This window comes from Pseudomyrmex gracilis, unplaced genomic scaffold (genome assembly GCF_002006095.1).
Source record: "Pseudomyrmex gracilis isolate BER0280 unplaced genomic scaffold, ASM200609v1 scaffold_2, whole genome shotgun sequence".
Lineage (NCBI taxonomy): Eukaryota > Metazoa > Arthropoda > Insecta > Hymenoptera > Formicidae > Pseudomyrmex > Pseudomyrmex gracilis.
This window is the reverse complement of record NW_018020586.1, coordinates 555,598-571,756: the sequence shown is the minus strand read 5'-3', so window position 1 is coordinate 571,756 and position 16,159 is coordinate 555,598. Positions and strand designations below refer to the sequence as shown.

Genomic DNA, 16,159 nt, shown 5'->3' with positions numbered 1-16,159 from the left:
CGTTCTTCGAGGGACAACAAGAAAATGTACAGATGTTTTGTTTTTTTTTTTTTTTTTTTTTTTCAAATGAAGAGATTTTTATTATCGCTCGAAAAACTATACACATCTAAAATGAGATAATGAGGAGATACGCAGGTTAATGCGGGAGGGTTAATGCGAGACACACATGCTGAAGACATACAAATCTGGCGGAAAAACGCGGCACGTGACGGTGAGATGATCCGGAAAGTAAAAAGAATCACAACGCGCTCAAAAAGTTCTTTTTGTTTTTTTTTACATACAGTCTTGACAAGTTTTTTTTTTTTTTAATAATCGCGAGTGCTCTTTTTTTCGCCTTTCGGTCTCGTTGAAGAAATCGCGATACAATTTTCTTCTCTGAGAGAAAAAGAGAGAGACACGCGCGCGCGCGCGCAAAAACCGTGTCGCGGGAAAACACACCGCGACTGTGATTTACACAACATACAATCGCGTCTCAATGATCAAAACGTATGTGTGTAATAATACTCGTAAAATGCTTAATCAATGCGATTTCTTTTCTTTTTTTTTTTTTTTACGGACGTGTTTTTCATCCTCTTTCTTCTCGTATCGACGAAATTTTCTTAATAATATATGCATACATATATATGTATGTATATATACGCGCGATATACAATACAATATTGATGTGTGTTCTGAACAAAAGCCGGACAGCGCAGAGATATTAGCCATTGTCGTCTCTCTCTCCTCGGGATGTTTCTTGCGCCGTCTGGATCTTAGATTTTTCTTGCGGAAAACCAAAGGAAAAACGTCTGCTGCGTGTTTTTCTTCCGTACGTGGATAAATGTGCGTGTGTGTATACATACAGATGTGTCTCTACCTCATCGTAAAGATGCCTCTAAACGGCGCGTTTTTTTTTTTTTTTTTTTATCAATGTAAAAACTACATGTACATTTATATGTTTGTACATATAGTTTTTTTTTCGATTTTAGATTTGATTGCAATTGAAGATCTGCGTGTTCGCGTCTTACGTACGCTCTATATATATACTATTTTCTTTCTCTCTCGCGCAACGTGTTTCGCGCGCAAAACCTGGATGAAAAAAAAAAAGAAAGAAAAAAATAAACCTGACTTTACAATCGCCGTAAACTTGTGATCGCGATTGTCGAACACATCATAACGCGCTGTATTGTTCGAAAAGAGAAAGAGAGAGAGAGAGAGAGAGAGAGTGAGAGAGAGAAGAGAGAAAGAGAGAGAGCCGATATTTCTCCCGATTTGTTTCTTGTTTACTCTTTGTTTACAAGTTATACATCGATGTAGCGACATTAAAGATAGTGTACGTGCGTCAAAGCGTAGGGATAGGCATCTCTTAACGATCGTCTATCGAACGCGCTTTCGTAGTGTGTGTCTTTTTTATAGATCAACAATTATACAATACGGATCGTTTATACAGGTGACATTTAGAGAATGAGAAAAGAGAGAATTGTGGCTGGTATCGTAATGTGGAAAAGATTCTCCTCTGCGTCTCGAACACCCCAGAGTCTCGACCAATATATATATATATATATATATATTTTTTTTTTATACACAGACTGTCTCGTTTCTGAGCTTCGTTTTTTTTTTTTTTTTAATATTTCGAGTATTTCTATCACAAATTTATTTAGCAAGCGTCGTCGAAAAATCGAAACTTCCGATCATGAGGAACCGAACTTCCGAGGACTTGTTACAAAAAACCATTGTTTTAACTTCTCCCGATCGAAATGCAGAGCTCTTCTCGGGCAACGATTTTTCCGCAACAATCTTATAAAATTCGTCAGAAGCGAAAATTTAAGCAAAATTCTTCGTTTTTTGCACGTGGAAAAAAAATTTATTCCCATTGACTCGTTCGACTGATTTGTACGTACAAGGTAGTTCTACGCATGTTCTGTTACGCATGAAATGTTAAACAAATCGTGCGAGAAATTTTTATGCGATTTTTCGCTATTCGACGTGTCATGTAAGTGACCTGCGATCCTCCAGAAGTTCCCTTTGAATCGCGGTTTATTTAGTGCCGTTGTAATCCGAAACGGCAAGCTCGACGATCGCGTGAAAACGCTGAGAAATGACCGCGGTGTGGATTTTTTTTTTTTTAACAGATATGTCGGGAACGCTCACTCGGCGGCTGGGAGTTTCGCGACCGGATTGTTCATTCGTGATGTGAGACGTGTGTGCGTCGCGAGAAAGGCGATTGCAAAGAAGAGAAAGTTAAGATCAACAATCGTTTGTGTGACACGCACACACACACACACACACATACATACACACACAACTCGCTCTAACGATCGTTAGATAGAAAAAGGCTTAGCGTAATAATTGAGCGGCGATCGAAGAAGAAATGAAACGGCGTTCGATCCGCTCGAGAGTTTCGCAACGCACAATATTCGCGCGGACGTATTAAAAATAAATAAAATATACACTCTCTGTGGCAAACTTTGTTACAAACCTACATTCGTCAGTTCGTCGCTAAAAAAAAAAAAAGAAAAAAAAAAGAAGAAACTTAAGATTCTAAAACTCCAACAAGTCAGAGACGTTTCGACGCATGTGGATTTTTTTTTTTTTTTTTACGGCTATTACATTCAAATTAACTTAACACGATTACAAATCGTTATTGTCTCCTCTTTCCTTTCTGGATGTCTGTGTGAACAGATCGTCTGTGAACAGAAGTAAAAAAAAACAAAAGAAACAAAAAACAAATACCACCCCCCGAGTTCTCCTACACCGACGAGAAAGAAAAAAATTAGCCTAAGAGAGAAAGAAAGAGAGAGAGAAAAATATTGCGAAAAAAATTCATTATATTTTAACATACTATTATTATTATTATTTTTTTTTTTTTGACAAAAAAAAGGATAAAACATACAGAGTAAGATATACATGTACAAAATAAATTTTTCATCGATTGATCGAACATCACCGTCTTTATTCGTTCTTTTTTTTGTTTTTGTTTCCCTAAACGATTTTTTTCTCAAATGATTTCTTAAAAAACCCTGTGATCCCTTTCACACACACACACACGCGGTAAGAAGAGCACGTGTAGAAATAAATTTGCGGCGTAAACGTAGTTTATTTTTATCTCGATAGCGATGTTTGTTTTTGTTTTTTTTTTTTTTCTTATCGACGACCTCTTCGACACTCGCTCGATCGTCAGGGGGGTGAGGTCGGAGGCGAAAGTACACACATCAAAGTTGCAACCTTGATTTTCGCGCGAACTCACTTTCAATTCGACAGATCGTTTTTAAATTATCTCGCCTCCGACGTCACGCACACACACACACACAATTCACAAGATGTGCGAGCGTCGCGCGAGGAGTGCCGCAGGATTCATCTTAAAATTTACTATCAGTCACAATTGCGCTTTCTTGAATACTGGATAGGTTACGTTATTGCACGCATCAAGTGCACGCATTATGTTTGTTTGTTTTTTTTTTTTTCCCCATTGCCAAGAGACAAAAAATGATGAAGTAATCTATCTCACAGCACTAACAAACGTTATCTTATTTTTTACTTTTAGACGAAAAACTTCGGGTCAGATATACGACTGTAATGTACGGCTTTTTGTTTTTTTTTGTTTTAATGTTAACTTAACAAATCGAGTAATGAAAATACCTTATCCTCCTACGTATATCCAAAAAGTAAATCGCGGTTTTGAGAGACGCATATACATGTACATATATATAATGATTTATTATATATATACTAATTGTATTACGCAAGTTGGATCTGTGACTTTTTTTTTTTTTTTTTTTTAAACGAGCGCAAAAAAATAAAAACACACCGTTAAACTTCGCTCTCTCTCTATCGGCGCCACAAAGATCACACACACAATTACACGTCGTAGAACTGATCGATCAAATTCGTCTGACGTTTACCTAATACACGATCCGCATCATCGCGCACTCTGTCGTTTTACACGATTACAGTTTCAATTGTTCTTGCTTTGCACTTGCACGATCGTTTGGAGATCGACGATAGTCTTTTCGAGCATCTCAAGCCACGACACGTTGGCCGACGAGCGTAATTGATTTGTACAACTGTTGGAGGTCGTGACCAGACTTGGCGGCGACACGGTGCCGCTTGTGGCAATCGCCTCCGCTTGACTATTGCCCGACGATTTGTGCCTGGCGGCCTTGTCGTCCCCGGAATCGGAAGCGTCGTTCGCCGTGTCGGTCTTGTCGACCTCCGCCTCGGAAACGTTGTTCTCCATATCGACGTCCTTTGCCGGCGCGCATAAATCCTTATCGGACGTTTCACTGTCGCCGCACAACTTACGTCTCTTGGAAGACGTTTCCACTTCCGATGAGGAACAGTTATCCTTCACCGTAATAGTTCGAGTTCTCGACAATAGAGTCTCTAGAGCCGGCAACAGGCTGGCAGGTGGTTTCAGTCTTGTGCTACTGCTGTAAACGAGTGCCAGAGCGCGCAGATCGCCGGTTAATCTGTGCGCCGAGGCTTCCACGTCAACCGCTTCTACCTTCGCCGTTAGCGAACTGACCAGATTGTCGATGAGCAGACACGTCTGCTCGGTCAACACGTGATTGGCTAGCTTCGGGAAGAAAGTCTTGAGAAAAGAATGTATCGCTGGAACTCCCAACGACGATCTCTCGTCAAGTAACACAGAATCGACGTAATCAACTGTGTAGGAAGAACAAAGGAGAGACGTGATGTGCTTTCTGTCTAAGTGTGTGGCGGCGTGCACGTCTAACCACAGTCTCGGGAACAGGGGCAAGTGCAAAGGTACACCTGTAAACGTTCAGAAACATTCAAGTATTGAACAATATTTTTTTTTTGCGCGCGCGCGAATCAATCGTAATCGTCTCACTCACCTTCGAATCCAAGCATAGCGCTTAAATTTACTAACGACTCTGTCATACAGTCGTGATTAATCGCTAATCTGCACATGACGTCTATCAGCTCGTGATACGGCAAATAAAACTCAAGCAAAGCGTTATCGTACTCCGGATCTACTCCTTTTGACGTTTCCAACTGAGATTGCGACACCGCCATCTGAACCATCGGCCTGGTAGGTCGGGTGGCCAGCTTTCCGGGCGGAGTGGACCTTCGCGGAAGATAAGGTCCAGGCGGGACAGCCGCATGGGACTCCTGAAGAGCCGCGTGGCAGTGTGAGAGTAATGGGGCTAACGCCATTATTGCTTCGGAAGGAACGAGCATGACGAATTCCTTCAAAAGATCTATAGCCAAGTTTCTCATGTCCGGTGGATTGTACGTGTTCAACAGCGTCGCAAGTTTTCGCAATGCGTCAGGCCATTCTTTGGAGTTGATTATAATGTTTCTGGCGTCCGGTCCGTCTCGCGCCGTGCGAACACAGCGCACGAGTTCGACAATGATGGCGATCAACTCTGTGAGATCGCCGGCAACGTGACACGCTGTTGCCTCGTGATACATGATATGCAACATGTGAAACGCTTCGAGGGCCATATTCAAACCGCCGTTGTAAACGACGTACAAACGATCGTCATCCGACTCGATGAGAATTCTGAAAAAAAAAAGAAACATAGATAATTTGTTACATTGAAGTTAGCACGGGTCGTGACTGATCGGGGTGGAGGTCCTGCACGCGGCCTCAAAGTAGGAGCAGCGGAGACCCTCCCCCAAGGGTATGCGTAGGCATTTCCCTCACGTAAAAAAAAAAACAAAAGCACATGAAAACCTTACAATTACCGAAGAACAACAATATTGTAGTATACCGAAAAGCAGAAATGAGAGTTGCCCAACACGAACGACCGTCAAGTCCTTGTAAGTAAGAAGACAATGTGCCTCTTCTAAAGGATGCGATATCTGCCTCTTCCTGTTCCGTTTGATCGGGATGTCTCGCAACCAGCAGTTGCATCAGTTTAAACAATTCTTCCACCGCCTGTGTTCCACAGAACAAAAATTAATGGAATAATAAATTTCACATTCGAATGATAAACGTTTGACGAAATGCGAATGAGCTTTTTTTTTTACCGTTGAATACTGTGTAGGATGAGGAGTAATGTTCTTGAAAGCCCATTGAATATTCTGATGCGCAGCCAGCTGTCTTGTGAAGCTGCGCGACTGTTGACAGCAAAGTCTTAAGAGGCCGTAATAAGCGGGTAACATAACTCTGTTAAACAGCACCACATCTTGGTCTTCGTGATCAGCTCTGCGATTAACAAGAAAAAAAGAAATTAGAAACAATATACAAAAAATCATTTTTATATTAAAAAAAAAAAAAAAAAAAAAAACTGAAGAGAGATAAAAATACGGTGCTCACAGTATGTAATTAAATGCAATATTCTTGGTTATATGAGAATTGTGAAGTATCATCGCGACGTTCTCTGGACAATCGGAGCAAACGTGGTACCAGAACAGGAGGACCGCTTGCTTGTTATGATGCACGGGAATGCTCGGTTCCGATAGTTTCGGATGGAAAAGCGTCCACAAGTCGTTGAGATACTGGCTGAACTGCAAAGAGCAATCGTGCGTAATCAATGAAAATTGATCTCTGTCTCTCGTTATTAGTTTTGCCTTAAAAGCAATATAAAATGGTTTACTTACCATTAACTTTTCGGTCTTGCTGACCGCGCAATACGTGAGTAGAGCGAAGTAGGCAGTGAGCTTCATTGTACCGTGAGTCTGTATGTCGATGAAATTGCGCGCGGGTTGCAACAATCTCAGAAGCGCCGTGTATATTTGATGCAGTATCAGAGTAGCTTCCGACGACAGTTGTAGCTCTCTGGAGGAGTTGCAAGCCAGATTGACGCGATGCGAGGTGCGGTAACCTTGTCTGAAGTGCGGAGACGGAACTAAAGATACCAAGAGAAAGGCTGCTGCCGAACGGACTCTTTGATTGGAGTGCTCGAGAAGAAAGTGTTGCAGCCAGTTGTCGAGTCCTTGCAGCACCCAAGCGTGGGCCAATTTGCTTCTCGTAACAGCAAGCGCCAACCACTCGAGAGCGCCGTGCGGAGCGACTCTAGCTGCTTCCCACACTCGACTTAGAATCAGCTGAGTCATGCATGGCAATCCGCTCAACCCCGTGCTTTCCGTCAGCAACGTCAGCAGCTTAAAGAACGGCTGACAAACGTCAGTATGTTTCATTATCGCCTGGAATATCATAGTAACGATGTGTATCGCTAGTCTGTCGTTCCAACGACACAACGATTGGATCAAGTTTCTGGTCTGAGCGAGATTTATGACATCTCGCGTCTGTTGATAAAGAAAAGGAAAGCCTTTGCCGCCCGCGACTGCGCTCAGATCCGCCGGCGACAAAGCCAGTCTGTGATCCTGTCCTCTGCTGCGCTCGACCAGATACGCTATCAGCGTGATCATCTTGTCCAAAGAGGCAGGTCGGAGTTTCTCCGAAGGCACGGTCACGATCTCCTCTTCTTCTTCCTCCTCGCTGATCGCGTCAACGAATTCGTGCGTCTTGTGTCCGAGATAGAAGTTCACCATAGTAGAGATGGCCTGAACTCTGATCAGAAAGACAGCCTCATCGTCGCCCATTTTGCTGAACTCGTACAAAAACGTGAAGTACTCGGTGAGATGCTTGAGGTGTTGTTTAGCGTGTTCCATGAGCGACAGTAACATTCTGACGAATCGCGTGACGCAAGATCGCGTGCCGACGGTGTTAACATCGTTCTCCTCGTCGCACAGAAGATACAGCGGCGCCTGAGTAGATCGCAATCGTTGAATCACGTGAATACATAGCCGTTGAAACATCTGTCTGACCATCTGATTGGGACACTTGACTAGAATCTGAATAGGCCACCACGAATCGCCAGCCATCCGCTCTAGAAATCTCGCGCACGCACCGGCCGAGCCGTTGAACTGCTTCGTCAGCAGTTCCACCCACTGCACCATAGTCGGTTTTTCCTTCGCGTGAATAAACGTCTCCATGAAGAACGACGTGGACAATTCGGCGGACATTTCCGTGATGTCCGGCTGCACGGAGAGCAACGTCTGCGGTATGTAGCCGCATATCTGCCACATAAAACCGAAGTAGGTGTGCTCGAATATGTTCTTGTCCTGTAAAAAGTGCATGTTGTCTTGCCAGATCCAATCCTCGAGCTCCTTGTTAAGTTCTAACGGCGGCAACTTGTTCATATTGTTGCGCACCAGCGAGGTCGATGATCGACCGGTGTTGTTGGTTTGATCGGTATTATCGGCCGTAGGACTCGAGACAGTGGCCTCTTCTTCCTTCGTCTGCTCGCCGGGATCGGCGCACCACTCGTAGAACAGCATGTACGCCGAGTTGGTCTTCTCGAAACTGAAATCCATGAACTTATCCGTCACCGAATCGTACGTTTTGCTGGTCATTTCGCCGCCGAAACACTCGGCCGCGATCTGATTCGGATCGAACGGCTTAACTTCGGCGTCGTTGAACAGGAACCACTTATCCTTGTTGGGTGACGTGCGATCTCTGATAAAACTGTAGTAATGCCCGCCGTCCGCCGTTCCCGTGTGCACGGTCACGCCGATCAAATCGTACTGATAATGTTCCATCTCCTCCTCCTCCTCGTCGTCCACCAACAAGGACGTCGGATGTCCGTCCGTTTCGGCCTTTCTCTTCTCGGACGCCGCTTTCTTCTCGTCCTGATAGTGTTGCGGCATGAGCTTCTTTTCGACGTAACCGGACATGTCAAGTCTAAGTGGGAAACTAAAGTGCGTGTTGACTTTCTCTTTCAGCATGGTGCCCATGTTAAAAGTGTAGCGCATCGTGTTGAAGCACAATATATGCGGCAGCTTCTTGAAGCACGCTCGTTTCTCGGCTCGCGCTTTCTTGCCGCATTGCGAGCACGTGTACATGTTATCGCCCTCCAACGTGTCCTTAACCGTAACTTCGTCCAAACTCTCGTAAAGATTTCTCATGTCTGCCACCTGACATCGGACGGTATAGAATTCCTCCAGTGTTCTGCTAACGTGTTCGCAGTCGAGGGAAACAACGTTGTTGGATATCACGCCGCAGAACAACGTCTTGACCAGATTCTTCAGATCGGACGTCATCTCTTCCAGTTTGGACACGAGATCGATGAAAAACTCGGCCATGTCTTTCTGCTCGCCTGTGTTCAGAGGCTCGTGATTCATTGTGTACACGCGACAAAAGCTTCTAGGATTGTATGCTTTTCTCTCCGACTCCAACAGATAAGCGAACATTCTTTGCAGTTCTCGCAGAGTTAGCTGATGCTTGTTCGCTCGGCTGCAATCCGCGCCCAGTATGGAGACGCGCGCCTGCGGCATCATGTACAGATGTTGCATGCAACTGGCCATGTAGCAAGTCGCGCCCAGATTTGTCAAGCCCACGTATCCGCAATCGGAACGTCCGTCCTCGTGAGGCCAATAGTCCCACGGATACGGCGAATGCGGTCCTGGACGATGTTGGGCGAGCAGCTTTTCGTGCAGTATCTTGTAATTGTCGGGCGCCGACTTCACCAATTCCATCAGAAGGTCGAAAGCAGCCGATCTGGACGCTTGGCTCTTGCACTTGGGCATGTGCTTGCTTCTCGGACTCGGTAGCGCAAACAGAAAGTCAAATACCTGATTCAGCAGATTTTGTCCGATCTTGCCTTGTTTGCACGGAGGATTGTGCGTCATTATGTTGCAAGTGAGATTAAGCAACCCGACCAGGGCGTCGTCTTCCACTGTGTTATGCCGCGTCTCCAGATGTTCTCTGTTGAGCACGGAGTCGATCACGCGAATAGCCAGTGTTTCGAGATCGATGGTTGTGCCGGAAGTCTCGTCCGTCGAACTGTCACGAATCGCTTCGTCCGGGAGAGAATCCACCAGGCGACAAACCAGCCAGAAATAGTCCTTACAAGCTGGCCCGTAGGGTTCTTTTCCGTCGTCCAGAGCAGGATGCAAGTGCAGCGGTAAATCCGGCTTGCGATGAGAAGGTTGCATAGCTTCGGCGATCACGAGATGCTCCAACAAGGTGTTCAACATGGGCACTATTAATCCTGGCAATTGGTCCGAATTGTCTGAATTGTCTTCGCCGGTAGTTCCTAAACACAATCTGTACAAAGCTGTACAGACTTCGCGTCTCACCGCCGGCTCGGGATCCTCCAGCAACAATCTGCGCAGCCAGGTTTTCCCGAACGGCTCGGACGAGGAGAACAGATACTGCCTGACGGCCGGATTGCTATGCACCCAACAAACTAACAAAGCCATAGCGTAATGTATCACCTGAGATCGGCCGAAAAGTCCCGTTTTGTAGTGATTCGGATCGAGCGGCAGCGAAGCGTCATTCAGAATGCTTGTAATTCTCGGCATAACAGTGTCGACATTCATCATTCTCAGCATTGCCTCACTGAGTTTGGGCACCAGCAACGGCTGCTTGTCTGCTTTGTTGCGTTTCTTCTCCTCCTTCACGACGCCAAGATGACAAAGCTGCTTCAGCAAACTGGCCAGGCAGTCTTGCTGCCATTCGCTGCCGTCTCCCTGCTCCAGACAGCCTGACATAAAGATGTCGAACAGATGTCGCAGTCCGCCGTGTTGCACAAATAAGGTCGACCAAGCCACGTCCTTCTCTTTGTCATCGTGATTGTCGTCCGCGTCTCCGCCACCCTCGTGCGTCGTAGTCGACGCGGCTGTGTTATTAGACGACGATTGATTCGTTGTGCCTCGTCGGCTTAAGGATTCGACTATGTAAAGAGAGTACATCAGTTTCTGCGGACTCGCTGGATCGAGCAATTCCTGAAGAGATGTCTCGCCGAGTTTCTGAAAACCTCGCAGCAGAGTCGGACTTGTGGGCAACAAGGTGAGCGTGTCCCAAACTCTGCGCGAGAGCACTTGAGCCTTCGTATGAGGAATCTCTTGGCCACCTTTCACGGTCGTTCTCATAGCGCTGAGAGTCCTCATGAGCGTGAACAATTGCTCGAAGTACTGCGGTCGAAGCAACAGCAAGGTCGGCAAGGAGTCTCTAGGCGGAGGTGGTAATAACGATGGCGAGTCAATGTCTCGCTTGCTGCAACGACCACCGCCGCTGTTACTTCTACTAGCGCCAGGTGAAATAAATACCAATTGTCCGTCTTTAAAACCCATCTCTTGCAATGTCTTTTCGTCGAATTCGATGGTCAACTCTTGACCTTGAGTTATCATTCTGATAGGACCGTCGGTAAGTAACGATCCCAAGACTGATCCACCGTTCTGAGCAGCATTCGCAGAAGTTGTGGATTTTTCTTGAGCGTTCTGTGTATCGTCCCACCACTTAGCCACTTCAGCACGTAGGTCCGCCACATAGTCCGTGTTAAGGAGAGTGAAGCTTGTCTTTTCCGGTATACCAGCGGGTTGCACGAAGATTCTTAATTGTTGGCCCTTTTCGGATGTGTTCATAGCTACGTGACTCGCCGCGCCTCTACCTTCTAGCACCCAGCGACGCAAGTGATAGGCGTATCGTTTTCGAAAAGCTTCCAAATGTGTTCTCAGCAGAAGCAGAGCGCGTTGTATGCAGCGTAAACTAGCCTCTTCGTTTGTTTCGAGATCGGCGCTGGCCGCTGCGAGATGCATCATGCACTGCGAAACGAATTCTGCTTCTTGCGTCAGTTGTCGCGACATGTAGTAACCATTGAGATATTGTATAGCTGCCATACTAACATCTGTGCTTTTTGCTTTGAGAGCGATTCGCCACAGAAAGTCCATGCCTACCGAGTCTACGTCCCTCAGCGGTCTGTCTAAATGCGCCGCGGCCAGGCGCGCCAGGTTACACAATTGTTGAAACAGACTCAAGCCCGTCATGCTGATAGTCTCCGGTGGTAAACTCGGCAATTTGCGCATGCACAGATGTTTAAGCGTGTCCATTCCTAAAGCGTGTTGCTCCGTAGATTTTGCTTGACTGAGCAACCAACTGAAGAGCTCGTCCGCACAGATCGGGTCTTGCGACAAACACTGCCACAATATGTCTACTTGTTCAAGACTCAAGCGAAAGCAGTCGGGCGAACCCAAAGGCGAGAAGATCGACGACAGAAATTGCAGCCTAACTTGTATTTCCGTTTGATGCGAATATAAATTACTTTTCGGCCCCGTGCTAGTGTACGTCTTGAGATTATTGAAGAAATGCTTCATCATTCCACGCTCGCGATCAGCCCAGGTCGTGATTGTGTGCGCGTCCATTGCACCGAATTGCTGGAAACTCGCGAGCAGCTTCGGCAACAGTCTTAGAGAAACTACTACAGAGCGATTAGTCGCTAAATTCTCTAAACAGCCTTCTATGAATTTCATTGGAATTAAGCGATCGACATTGAAGCAAAGAAGATTGCACAGAGCTTTCTCTGCTTCCAAGGCCAGGCCTTCTCCTAACTGGCCTATTTTATCGTCTTGAAGAAGATCCCACAATAATGTGTTGCCCGGTTTGCAAACTGTGTCCAAGTTAAATTGCGAGCTCAACCTCGTGGCGGTTTGTCGAGCAGCTCGCACTTGTGGCGGTTGACAAACCGATCTCCTCATAGTCGTCATGGCCGAGTGCGAATGATGAGGATGATAGGCCTGCATTTGGATGGCGGTGAGATGACGCGCAGCCAACTGGGCCAGTTCTTCTTCGCAGCCGCTTTCCTCGCCATCAAAATCGGCCATGTTCTTCTCACTTTTGTTCGATATTCTGCTACTGTACGAGCCCTCTTCGTCAGACAGCATCTCGTCCAACCCCGAGGGCAGAAACGTGGGACCAGTAGCATGCACCAATCCAGCGAGCTCGGATATAACCGCACCCGGACCGTCCGCGGCGGCGAGCACTCCGGCTACATCACTATCGTCGTCGTGCGAACTGTCCGCGGAATCGGCTCGATCCACGTTGTATCCTACTATGGACATGCTGTATTTGTTTTTGTTGGCCCGTCTCAGCAACGCCGCCGTAGTGGGAACTTGTTGATCATTTGGATCCAAAGCCATTGCTTGTTGCTTGACGCGATCTAACGCGTCAATACCTTTTGGTTCGTCCAAGGAAGCCAAAGCGCCCACGTCCAAGCTGCCGTTCAACACATCTTCCGTTCTGCTTTTCGCATCAGCGAGCAAATCCTTCGATTTCATATTAACGTCTTGGCCAACGATGTCTTCCAATGTTTTCTCAACGGCGCTCAAAGATCGTTTTTGCGGTCTCTTTCGTTTGCGCAGGATTTTCCTCTTTTTCTTTTCGTGCACGAAGGTCTCTTCCGTATTGGACTTTTCTGTGTCGGCTTCAGCGTCCGATCCGCTTTGTTTATTCTTTACCTCGTCTCGGACAGCGCTCGTCGACGTGTCCTTAATCAATTCCCTGTTATATTCAAATTTATCGGAATTCAGACTTTCGATCTCGTTGAGACTCGACTCGATCGTGGTGGTGGTCAGAGTTTTCCCTTTGTAATGACCTGCAAATGTTGCACACATTCAATTTAAAGACCATGTGAAAGATTTACTCTAATGCGAGATAATACGATCGAGTGTACCTTCGCCGTCGCTGCTGTCAGTTCTAGCTTGCTTTCTAGGCGACGGTCCGTCGGACAACGTCGGGCTGGGTTCTTCCTCGTCATCTTCCGGGCTGCTGCCGTCCATCCCGCTCGGATCGCTACTACTACTCCCGCCCACTCCGCTGGTGCTTCTCAGAATTTCTCTGTTTTTCATCACCAGACCTCTCGGATAAGCCGAGCGACCGGACGTCCAAATGAATTTGATCAAGGCTGACGCTAAAAACAAACTTTGTTCTGTGTGGTCCTTGGGTTCTAATTTGCCCAGAAGGGAGTACAGATGAAGCACGGGTGTGGGGGCTAGATGTTTGACCAAGGGCGCCAACAGATCGTACACCGGACGGCCGCAGTGTTTAAGTTGCGCGGCCTGCCACATGGTGTCCATGTCCGAGGATGTGATTCTACCTTCCATCGCTAAGAAACTTAATATAATATGACTCTGCTTAATGACTTCTACGTGTAGATTTGGTCCGAATATGTGGGTTATGATGTTGTTCTCCGTCAGCCAGGCAGCGAGCGCGTGTCCCACTTGCTCGACCTCGGCAACAGTTTCGCTGTTGCAGAGCTCGTTCGACGCGGTAATGTGAGCATTTATCTGCGCGACACCGGCCAATCTCATGGTCAGGGTCGTGCTGGTGAAATATTTAAATGCCAAATCAAGTCCGTCCCGATCGAAACTTGGCAAAACTGCGTCGATCGGATCCTTCACCGCGCTCCACATGAAGTCTGGACAGAAAAATAAGTCTAATGTGTATTGAGGCAGACAGAGAGAGAAATAAAAAAAAAGAAAAAGACCACCACAGAGTCAATTTTGCAGACACGTACATTTTTTCATATCGTTTACGTCTGTACACTTACCTGCCATGGTTCTGACGGCAGGTGTGCGCAGTTCCTTGTCCCCCAAGCGACACATGTACTTCATAACGCGACTGCGCAACGGTATAAACAATTGAATCACGCTCGCGTAGTTCAACCAAAGTTTCAGATTGCAAATAACGGCAACCATCGAGTGCGCGAGGCTAACGGGCAGTGTGCTTTCCATGTCGAAGCAAGCTGACATCAAATTAAATCCGCCTTGGTGGCAAAATATGGACACCGCGCGAATCAGCGGCGCCGGTACTTCCGGATCGTGCGGCTCGCAATAACCGCCTTCGTCCTGTCAAATGTTTCAAAAAAGTGCGAATTTTGATTTGCATTATAACGCGTGAATCCGCGGGACGAATACGCGAAGCGTTGTCTTCTCTCACCTTAACAGGAGCAAGAGGATTTATCACGCCGCCGTGCTTCATGGCGATGTAGAGTGGGAAGTTGAGTAAAAAAATTTTCGAAAGAAGATGAAACAATCGCTCTCTGTCCTGTTGCGACCAGGTCTGTTTCGTCGGGCTGACTTCCGACGCTTGCGCCTGATCCGCATTGTCCCCCGATTTTCGTTTAACGTTCTTCTCATCCTCATCCTTTCCCTCCTTGGACACCTCCTTGGCGGCCTCGTCTCGCTGCTCATTTTGCTGTATAGCTTGCAACTGTTGCAGCGTGCAGAGCACAACGCTCTGGGTCAGCCTTATGAATCGGTCGAAGTTCTTGATCTCGCGATAACAGCACATACATTGTCTGAAAAACAAAAAAAAAGACGAGACACGCGACGTGACATTAAAATCTTTTTTTTCGTGTGGATTTTCTTCGTCGTCGAACAGATTGACAAGAAACAAATTGTGTTAAAGTTCTTTCAATGCAAATCAGTTTACCTTTGCACCCATTGGTTCACATAATGTAGCGTCGTGTCCACATCCGTTACGCACAATGTCGCCAACGCATCTTGTTCCTTCGACGATCGTTCGTCAACTACAAAAACAAAACAAAAACAAACGAGAATTGCAAAATTAAAATTTACCTCCTCGTTACGTAAAAAAAATTTATCATCGGATAATCTCTCGTTGCATCTCTGTTTTATTTGTTTTTTTTTTTTTTTCCGTGCGACGCGCGAGTCGTTTCCGGGAATCGCTAACGTTATATACATTGTTGCGCTTGTCGTGCCACATGTTCGATTCGAGATTTCCACTCCGCCATTCAACAATGAGACCAAAGGTTGTCCCCGCAATCCTTCCTCGTGCTGGAGTCGCGATTTAACGTGGACGTGCGAGAGAGACAAAAAGAGAGAGAGAGAGAGAGAGAGATTGTATGCGTTCGCCGAATACAAAGCGCTGAAATCGCTGCGCGTTCGACGCCTCTCGTCGAGGTGTCCCAAACAAAAAAAGGGGACGAGCGATTAAGGTTATAGGACGCTCCACTCCACAGCGAGGAGTAAACGCGCGCTACTCTTCGACATTACGTCCCGACGACGTCTTCCCGATGGGACACGGGGGTCGGGTCGTTCGGTTCCTCGCGAAGGGAAGCCGCGAGCACGCGGGTGCGTTAGGTTAAGAGAGAGAGAAAGAGAGAGAGAGAGAGAGAGAAAGACAGAAAGAGAAAGAGAGAATTGTGCGGGCGAGAAAAACGCCACTGTGTGTATCGAGGAATTTTACTCACAGGAAAGCAGAAGATCGTGAAAGTCGACGCACACATCGCACATGGTTCCCGAATTCTCCAGCCTGGCGAGAGGCTCTCGGTCACGTCAAGTTCATTACTCTCGCGCGCGATCACGAAACACGCACGTCGCCCAACGAAGAAGACACACGGTATTATCAAACAACCCCGTGTTGTGTGCGCCCCGATTTACCCCTAGACCGTACCACCATATTGCT

General features: G+C 46.6%; 1 protein-coding gene across 3 annotated transcripts; it reads right to left on the bottom strand.

The window, feature by feature from the left end:
• Positions 1-2,911: 2,911 nt before the first annotated feature.
• Positions 2,912-16,159, bottom strand: LOC109853184 (ubiquitin carboxyl-terminal hydrolase 34). 3 transcript variants are annotated; one of them, XM_020425061.1, is made up of 11 exons: positions 15,945-16,159; positions 15,164-15,260; positions 14,669-15,029; positions 14,280-14,577; positions 13,404-14,147; positions 6,550-13,325; positions 6,266-6,456; positions 5,977-6,154; positions 5,718-5,884; positions 4,836-5,506; positions 2,912-4,752 (listed from the first exon to the last, which is right to left on the bottom strand). In XM_020425061.1, exons 1-11 carry the CDS (start codon positions 15,985-15,987, stop codon positions 3,935-3,937), a joined length of 10,344 nt encoding a protein of 3,447 aa, XP_020280650.1. In that variant the 5' UTR covers positions 15,988-16,159; the 3' UTR covers positions 2,912-3,934. The 3 variants fall into 3 exon arrangements, with proteins under 3 accessions (XP_020280650.1, XP_020280632.1, XP_020280642.1); XM_020425043.1 differs by lacking the exon at positions 15,945-16,159 and having other exon boundaries at positions 15,164-15,934; XM_020425053.1 differs by lacking the exon at positions 15,945-16,159 and having other exon boundaries at positions 6,550-13,313; positions 15,164-15,934.

What these genes read in the sequence shown, in the direction of transcription:
- LOC109853184 (XM_020425043.1), bottom strand. Translation starts at nt 15,435, where the DNA reads ATGTATATAACGTTAGCGATTCCCGGAAACGACTCGCGCGTCGCACGG. An exon ending in ATCCTACACAGTATTCAACG is followed by an intron (nt 5,885 to 5,976) that starts GTAAAAAAAAAA and finishes TGTGGAACACAG; the next exon opens with GCGGTGGAAGAATTGTTTAA. An exon ending in ACTCTCATTTCTGCTTTTCG is followed by an intron (nt 5,507 to 5,717) that starts GTATACTACAAT and finishes TTTTTTTTTCAG; the next exon opens with AATTCTCATCGAGTCGGATG.